Raw genomic sequence first — 9,728 nt, forward strand, 5'->3', positions numbered from 1 at the left:
TGTGTGTGCCTTGAGCGCGTGTATAGCTCAAATCCTAACAATTTAATCTTTGGATGATTGGATCAAGTGGTTGGTTTATGACTTCCATCTGCCAAGTGTCACGGACGAGGAGATCTCAAAGGCCAAAAGGAACCACCCTTGCCAAGATCAGCCCAAAGTGTCAAGGAGTCATGCCTGCGCGGAGGCAAGACTACACCAAGTCCATCCCCCACCTACTCATCCTGATCCAAGGGAACACAAGTGTCTAACCCACTAGTCAAGTCCCATGGCTCGAACACCCTTGAACCAACTAAAGTCGTCACTAAGGAACCCAAACTCGAACAATAAGGGTGTTAAACTCACATTCCACCAGCATTGAGGGTAACTCTCATCCCCACAGCACCACCCTCGAGTCAGGCAGCTCACACTAACACAAACAGCACTTTCAGGACCAGGGGAAAAAAAAAAAAAAAAACCAGAACTTACAACACTTCAAACTCTCCAAAATCCAGAGCTTCGATAGACAGCTACGACTACACAACTGAGCTTACAATATCCTAGAAGGAATTACTTAAACACCAAGAACAGGGCAGACCACAGCAAAGTACTGCAAGCATTTAACAAACAACCTGGCAGCAGCTCCAAGCATTACGGCTGGCAGCAACTGGAAACAAATGCAAAGAAGAACAGGAAATAAATATTTGAACACCAATCGAAACCAACCAGCAATCGGTACAAGATTGCAAACAATCAATGACGAATACACATCACCAAAACAGCATCATCAGCAAACCACAAACAGAGTGATAGGGGACAGCAGCAGCAGTAACATACTAGAAACAAAGTATAACTGAGTTCACATCAGCTAATCACCATGAAAGAACACAGCTTCCAGCCAAGGATGCTGCACAACCTAACCCAGAGGGAGGGTGTCCTTAAAAAACTCTCAAACCAACCAGAAAATCATATTTGAGGACTGATTAGGGGAGGATAAGGGAAAAAACGAAAAACAGAGTATCAAAACCAATTCATATAAATCCTTTTTGAAGGAGGAGATCAATGCCCTAATACCATGTTGTAAAGTTAGAGATGGAGGAGAGAAGAAGAGAGGGAGAAAAGAGAAGAGGGAAGATAAAAAGAGAAGAAAGAACTGAGCAGCAGTTTCCTGGATTCTACATACAGCTCCCAGTCTGCCCTCTTATGTATAAATATTAATAAACTCTTAAAGGACAAAAATACCACCATGAACACAACCTAATTATGAAAATAACGTATTCTCTTCGAACAAGATCAATACACGAAAAGAAATTAATTGAGCAACCGGAAAGAAGGTCCCAAAATAATCAATACTATACATTTGTGTGTACCTCTTGGCAACCAACTAAGCCTTACAACGTTCGATAGAGTTGTCAGGAAGATATTTGATGGTGTAGACGCAACGACACCGAACCAACTCTTTACTAGGAGGAAGATCCACCAAGTCCCATGTCCTCAAGTGGCCAAGGCATCCATTTCTACATCCATTGCATGCTTCTGCCAAAGGTTAGCAAGAGCTTCAACATGCAAGGAAGGATAAAAATTGAAGAAATAGACAGGGCAAAAGAACGCAAAGGACTATGAAGGTGAAGAACTGAAAATTAATAAGCAATAGGTTAAGCAACTAAGGATTTCTGAGCACATATTTGAATACATTTCCGGTGAGAAATAGGAAAATCCAAGTCACATTGGGATGTATCTCCAGAACCAAAAGTCAAAATAGTGATGGGCAGAGGAGGTGCATGCATAGTGGTAGCAATGTTGTCTGTGCTTGCTTTCCATCATTCATCAATCTTCAATTGTTTCTCTGGATCAGTAATGAATATATTTGGAAGAGGGGCAGGAAGTTTTCTTGAGTGGAATAAGGGCAGGAACAAGAAGATCAACACAAGGGGGGGGGGGGGGGGGGACCATAAATCGTTGAAGGAATCAAAGGAGGACCCAACGCTGGAAAGTTAGTGTGTCCCCTCAAAAAAAGTGACATCAGCACTAACATATTTCCTACAAATGTGAGGATCAAAACATCTATATCCTTTCTGAGTTCTTGAGTACCCAACAAAGACAGATTTAACAGCACAAGTAGTTTGTTAGATTACCACTTTACCAAAAAGCTTAAGCTATTAGGTTGTGGGCCAATAATGCATATCAAGCCTTAACAGTCCCCCACATGTGCAACTCCATAGCACATGGGGAGATAAACACACGATAAATAACACCTACTATAGGGAATGCAATAATTTTTTGAATACCACAAAATAAATGAGGGCAACAAGACTAGAACCCAAGACCTCCTGGTAACTAGTTCTAGCACCACGTTGTAAAGTTAGAGATGGAAGAGAGAAGAAGAGGAGAGAAGAGAAGAGGATAGAAGAGAAAAAGAGAGGAAAGAACTGAGCAGCAGTTTCCTGGAGTCTATGTACAACTCCAGGTCCGCCCCCTTATACATTATTAATAATTATAAAGTCTTAAGGACAAAAATACCCCCATTAACACAACCTAATTATTAAAATAACATATTCTCTTCAAACAATTTTATTAAAAAGTATCATGTTTCTCCAAATAAACATTGCATTATTCTATTTTTTTCGATATTCCTTTCAAGCTAATTATTCTTAGTTCCTAGTTTGTTGTTGGAACATTTCAAAAATTATTGTTATTTCTGAAAACCTTTGTTGCTGGAATATTTCTAAAAGTTTTGCCTTACATTATTTGTTGTATGGTGAGATTAATGATGCTTTGATTGTTGATGTATGATATTCTCTTTTAAAAAAAAATTGTTCTATGCTTTTTGTTTCTAAAATGTATGCTTATTTATGCTAATAAAAAATTTTGATTTATTTCTAAATTTTCAGTTGGAATAGTGATTATTTGTCATTGTTGGCCTGTTGGCATATACAATGAATTGAAACAATTGTTAGCTCTCGAACATGCTACAGATAAATTTCTTATAGGAGACAAATACTGAAGCGAAAAAATTCTTTTCCAAGAAACAATTGCAGAGATGAAAATATTTGTAGAAATGATGACCAAGAAGATTAAATTGGAAGATCATGTGGTACATCTTGGGTTGAACCAAATTTTCACATTATCATCCAAGTGAACATCTTGCCAAGCTCCATGCCTCCATCACAATTTACCCCAAAGAAAAATGGAAATTTATTACATTAGTTCTTTTATGCCAGGGTTTGCTTTTTGTAGTTATAACAAGTTTGAAAAATCTACTAATCAATTTTAACAGTGTGACTACTTATCTTAGTGTGTTTTGGAGTGGAGTGGTGTTTCTTGCATATTTGTGGGTGTTTGGCAAATGGCTTCTTTCGGCATCCACCAATGGAGAATTTACAGTGCCGGATTGCTTTGCTCAATAAAGCTATTTGTACTTCTTTCTTTTATTTGATTTTATGTCTTGTTGTTTCCTTCTGTTTTGGGAGGATATCTTATTCTCCCTAATTTCTTTTTCATCTTTTTGCTGCATTCTTTCTTCCTTTTTTTCTCTAATACATCTACTAAAGACTGATGACTTGCTACTATGATCAGAAGGCATAGAGGTATATTTTTGGTCAACTCTCTCATAATTCTTGATTTTTTTTTTACACCCGGCAAGTGATTTTCTATGTTTTTTTAGTACCTGGATAGCATCACCTAGATGCCATTTAATGAACCTTTTCTTTGCCAATCAAAAAATATTTGACTAGTTTAAGGATCCAAAGTTTATGCTCGTTGGAAGGCAATTCAAGTGAATCAGAAAATGAGGAAAATATTTGAAAAGAAACAAGGATATTCTGGTGGAAAAACGCTGAAGTTTTTAAGGGAAGCACAAAAGGAAAATTGTGTATGGTGGAAGATCCAAATGTTCAAAAGGGTCACGAGGAGCAAAGATAAAGACAAGAGTGAATCGAGGGATCTCTCAAAAAACAGCAGTGAAGTCCTTAGTGAGTTTGATTGTGATAGAGGGTGCTTGTGGATGAGCTTCGGGAACACTATGGATATGGTTTTGACTCTTCTGATTTACTTGGGGATTTATTGTATGTGCATCCATCTATGATAGAAGAATTGGAAGGATTCCTATTCTTCAAGATGGTGGAATGGATAATAAGCAACAATGTGAGGATGTGATTCTGCCTATCCCTATGGAGGAGATTTTGGAAGGATTTAGAAGCATAGCTGCATAGCTGATGGATAAGATGGGTTTATGGCTATTGGTCTGATCCTAAAAAAATGAAGTTTGACTCGATGGCGATAAAAGTAAGGCGAAGAAGGTGAACTAGCTAATTTGAAGTGCTTGGTGAACTACAAGAAAAGGGTTCAAAGAGGGTCAGTGTTTTATTTCATTTTTTATTTTTCTTGCTATTCTTTTTTTATTTTTAAATTTCTTTAGGACCTTCTGTCCTTGTCTAGGTTGTAATTTCTCTTTTCTCTATCTAATATGTCTTCTTAGCAAAAAGGAAATATTATTGTTACCAATTGGTGCTACAAGTGCAAAGAAGCAAGAGAGAACACTAATCATTTGCTTTTTCAGCACAGAATGAAAGAAATTTAGGGCTTCCTTTGGCAATGGTTTGGTGAGGCATGGATGATGTCATATTGACTAACCATAAGCTTTTTCACAGCAGAACAACGAGAGAAATCTGGGGCTTTATTTGGCACTTGGCAGTGGATTGATGAGGCATGAATGATATCAAATTGCATTTCTTCTTTTCACAGTCAAAGATTCAACTGTATTGATCACAGTAAAAATAATGTTTAGAATATTTCTCCCCTCCGTTAACCCCACACTCCAAATTCTTTTCATAGGAACCACGTCCTTTGGAGGGCTAAGGTGCCTAGGAAGATTCAGGACTTTGTCTAGACCATGATCCTAGAAAGGATTAACACATGATTTGCTTCAGAGGAGAAGGCTCCATAAGGATCTTAGACCTTACATGTGTATTATGGATAGTGAAAGCAAAGAAAGGAATGTCCATCTCTTTGTGCATTGTAAAGTGCACTTTGAAATTGGCAGGGGAAGAGTGGGTGGCTCTAGAGAAGGGGGAAAATAGGGGTGTATTTGAGTCGAGTCAAGTCAACACAGTTTACTCGAACTCAACTCAACTCAACTCAAAAATATTAAGCTCAAAACTCGATTCAAACTCAATTGACTTCATAATTGTTAAACTTGAACTTGACTCGACTACAAGTTCATAAAACTCGAGCTTGACTCAATTAAGCTCGACTCAATTATAAATTAATATTAAATACATATATAATACTAAACATATTTATAAAATATATATATTACAACATATATAATATAAAAATAATAAAATTAAAAAGCTCGATTAGGCTCAAAACTCAATACTAGTATTATTACTAAGCTCGAACTCGACTCGTTAAAATACTCGAGTAGCTCGAACTCTACTCGAATTTGAGTCAGGTTAGGGGACGATTCGAGGCCGAGTAGCTCCTGAATAAGTTTGACTCACTTACACCCCTAGGGGTAAACTAGTTTTGGTCATCTTTATGGGTTTGGAAAGAATAGAAATGGTAGAGCTCTTCGGTGTGCAACTATTTTCGCTATTCTTTGTACCTTGTGGAAGGAGAGGAATGCTAGGCTCTTTAAAGGCCATTCAACATGTTCACAAATTTTATGGGATGGAGCATACTTCCTCACCTCTTTTTGGGTGCACTCCTTCGCATCTTGGGGTCCATCGTTGTCAAACCTAATAAGCGACTAGGGGGCAACACTTTTGTAATGGCTACTTGCATTATTTTTTCTACTTTTTTTCAGTTTTCTTTGTTGTAGTATAGTTTCTTCCTGCTTTTCCAATTTTTTGAGGAGGACCACTTGTCCTCTAATTAATGTACTCTCGCTCTCGATTTTTTTATTTAATAATATTGTCTTCTTTTATCAAAAATAAATATTGCTCCCCTCCATTTGTTTTGGGGCAGTTGGAGGAGAGGAAATACCAGGCTTTCAAGGGAAAGGAACTTTTAGCATAGAAGATTAAGGACTCTTTCTTGTAGACTCTATTTTGTTGCCGTTCTTGTAGTTTTTCATGAAACCTCAATGACTAATTTGAGGTTTTTGTCTTTTGACCTTTTTGTTCTTTTTTTGCACATGGGTTGGCATACTGTTGAAGCCCTTTAGCACACTTATTTTTAAAGTAGCTGCCAAGATACTTACCCTATGTTTGGGAGCATGATTTTGGGCCTTGAATTTGGATTTGTTTGGATTTGGACAAAGCATAGCATAAAATTGTGTTGAGTTTCATCCAACTTCTTACAGATCCAAATCCAAGGCCAAAATCTAAGCTCCCAAACACTACCTTAGGGTATTTATGTTTTCATTTTTATTGTTATTTTTATTTTTATTTTTTTATAGCAAAAGAAACTTTCATTAATAAGAAAAGAATTTACATGATGGAGAATGAGACATCTCCCAAAGAAAATCTCAAACAAACCAAAGAAAACAACTAAAAACAACAAAAAGAGAAAAAAATCAACAAGCCAACCAATTCCTCCAATTTCTTTGAATCTCCTAGAATTTGGAAACTATTCCCTTCGAAAAAACCAAAAGCAACGCGCATCAATGATGCCAAATACTGAATTTTATCCCAAACTAGCTCCCAATTTAATTTTTTCCAAGAGAAAATCTGTGTGTTATGATGCATCCATATCCCCCATTAAACTGCAAATATGCCACACTTCCGTAAGGCAGCCCTATCCTTCCTTCCAACAAAACTTTTGAAAGAAATGGCTAATAAATCTTCCACCGATGCAAGGCATACCCAACTCTTTCCCACAATACCAAAAAGCTTACTCCAAATCCTTTAAGCAAATTCGCAATGCAAAAAGGAGATGAGAAACTATCCCGAAGTTCTCGAAACAGAGCACACATATATCAAGAGAGAGAGCCTTCAAAGGTCCTTTGATTTTCAGCAAGTTATTTAGGGTGCCCCAAGCCACAAGACTCCCCACTTTGCAAGGGTAGAGGAGGGTCATCATAGTTATGCAGCCTTACCCCTGCTTTTATGCAAAGAGGTTATTTCCTTGGACTCGAACTTGTGACCAACCGGTCACAAAGGAGCAACCTTACCATTGATCCAAGGCCTGCCCCCTTACAGCAAGTTATTAGTATTTATTTTATTAAGCACAACCAAGCAAGTGAAAGCCTTAGTTTTTGGGGGATCCTTGACCTACCATATAATATGATAGAGCAAAAATGAAGAGTTAGAATGGATCAAGAAATCAAAAAAACATTTGCGGTGAATGCACCCTCGACTAATCCAAGGACTATGAACGAACATCCCTTCCCCAACGAAAGGTTACATCCATTCAATAAAGAACAAAGAAGACAACTCCACCATCTCCCTATCGTTAAGATGTCTCCTAAAATGGGGTTTCAGACTACTTAGATCCCCAAAAAAGACAGATATGGATCTATCTTTCTTCGCACCCAAACGAAAAAGGCAAGGGAAAGAAGTGCAAAAAGCTACATTCCCCAGTCAAGAGTCTTCAAAAAAATAGATACGTGAACCCCTCCCTACCTCAAGTTTAGTTTGAGGGATGAAGGGAGAATAAATCTAAGAAACGAACCTCCACAGGATCCCCGAAGAACATCTTAAATTAATACTAGTATTTATGTTTTTATAGTGTGTGGGGTTATTGTATCACCTTATTTCTTCCCTCCATCTATGATATGCAAAAGATTTCACTTCAAAGTAGCCACTTCGTGTAATCTTCCACTCACACCATCTTCCCCCATCTCCATAAACTAGTGTCACAAACAAGCACTCAAAGAAATTAGTGAACATTTCCAATTCCCAGTCCTCTCACCTATACTATTCTAAAATTGCAAACAAGAGCCCGCCAAGATGTTTTCATCACTATTCTCACTACAGACTAGAAATAAGTCTAGAAATTGCTCTTTCAAAGCACAGTCCGCTCACTAGCTATAATGCCAAAAAAGAACTCACTCCTTGTTTCCAACTTCGAAGGACTTTGATAAAAGAAGTACTCTCAGCCCCTTCATATATTTTTCCACAAACCCCCTCTACATGGTGCCCTACCCCCCTTAGTCATCCACCAATTAATGTCCAACACATACTTAGCCATTACCATTCCCCTCCATAATTATTCATTCTCCACCATAAAAAACCTTGTTGAAGTTGGAAAAGTTTTTCACTCACAGCCCCCAGTCAGCCTAGTTTTCACGACCCCCCATCCCACTAAATGGTATTTATAAACTCTTCTTCACTGCTACCCACACAAAAGTCTCATCTGAATCACTTCCAATCTTCTCGATACCCCGCTCAAGATAGAGGAAACAATTAAACACCCTGTGCAGCGGATAAAAATGTGAGTGATGCGAAAATAAAACAAATATTACTCACTTGACTTTCCAAAATTCTCTTTACACTCGCAGCACATCCCCCACATGTCATACCCTGCCACGAGGAGAGAAGATGACAAAGAAGAGGAGCAAATGAGCACCATATGTTCAGCAAGAAAAAAAATTAAATTAAAAATATCACACTTTATCCGTAGAAAGAGAATGTGTGTGAGAAAGACCGAGTGCATACTCCGACATCGAGAATTATCACATCCGGGAACAAAGCAGACCCCGCTTCACCCCCTCCCACGCCAGCCTTCGAACTCGCATTCCCGCCGTCAGCCTCCCCCTCACCGCCGCCGCCGCCGCCGCCGCCTCCATGTGCTCCACTACCCCCGCCACAAGCGCCGCCGCCGCCGGCGGACGCAAATGAATCAGCCTGGCTCGACACGCACCGCACCGAAGGCGCCGCCGTGCACAGGCTCCTGACCGAAGCGAAACCGCTCGATCTGCCGAATGCGCCGCTGCAGACGGACCGACTGAGCCTGCGGAAAAGGATTCGGCTGGGAAGGCATTGAACCGACCATGGAGTGAGCAGATGGAGCTGTAGACGATAAATGAGAAAAGTGGATGTAGGATTGAGGGCTCTGGTAGTTGCAGATAAGGTGGACTCCATTAGAGAGAACCTTTAAGAATGATGACCAAATTCAGGGTTTTAAATTTTCTCTTTCTGTGTGTAGATTTTTCTACGCCGTTCAATTCTGAGCTGATCTGCCTCTGATTTCTAACGTATAGATATAGTCAATAGTGTGCCCACTGCCCGAGCATATTGTTTTCGAGATGTGCCGTTGACCGAGCGGGCTTCTTTTATTGTTTAACTTTGAATTTGCCCTTCAAGAAGTCAGCTTCCTTTTATTTTGTTAATTAATATAATAAATAAATACCACATGCCTCGTGAATTTTTTTAAAATTTTAATATTTTTTAATATAAATTATTTGAAAATAGTTTGAAGTGAACCTTTTTTTTCCAAATAGAAGCATTTCAAAAAACGATAGTCTATCCAGCATACATTAAATACAAAATACTAGTTGGACCATTTTTTAATTATAGGAATGGCATAGCTGATTAAAAAAAACTTGTCAGTAACATTTTTAGTACACATGGTCTATTGATCTTATAAAGTTTAAAATCTTATTTTGATGATAACAAATAAGATGCATTTAACATATTTGGTTAAGTAATGATATTTAAAGACTCAAGTATGTGAATATAAGATCAAATGCTTACAAAAATCATTCAAAACTTGTGTTCCAAAGAAATATGATCATATGAAGCGTAAAGAGTCAAAACACGGATTTAAAGATGTCCTAATAAAGCTTAAAGATTATAAGAACATCGATG

General features: G+C 38.3%; 1 protein-coding gene across 5 annotated transcripts in view; it reads right to left on the reverse strand.

Moving 5' to 3' along the window:
- Window positions 1-9,179, reverse strand: part of LOC131163808 (copper-transporting ATPase PAA1, chloroplastic) — a 134,989-nt gene extending 125,810 nt beyond the window's left edge. For all 5 annotated transcript variants that reach the window (XR_009139135.1, XR_009139136.1, XM_058120576.1 and 2 more), the window contains exons 1-2: window positions 8,577-9,179; window positions 8,388-8,441 (exon numbers count right to left, since the gene is read on the reverse strand). Coding sequence is in view for 3 of the 5 variants with exons in the window: in XM_058120576.1 (XP_057976559.1) it covers window positions 8,388-8,441; window positions 8,577-9,002 (480 nt within the window). In the remaining 2 variants the exon portion in view is untranslated. The remainder of the gene's footprint in view (window positions 1-8,387; window positions 8,442-8,576) is intronic.
- Between the last annotated feature and the right edge of the window lie 549 nt (window positions 9,180-9,728).

This window comes from Malania oleifera, chromosome 9, assembly GCF_029873635.1.
Source record: "Malania oleifera isolate guangnan ecotype guangnan chromosome 9, ASM2987363v1, whole genome shotgun sequence".
Lineage (NCBI taxonomy): Eukaryota > Viridiplantae > Streptophyta > Magnoliopsida > Santalales > Ximeniaceae > Malania > Malania oleifera.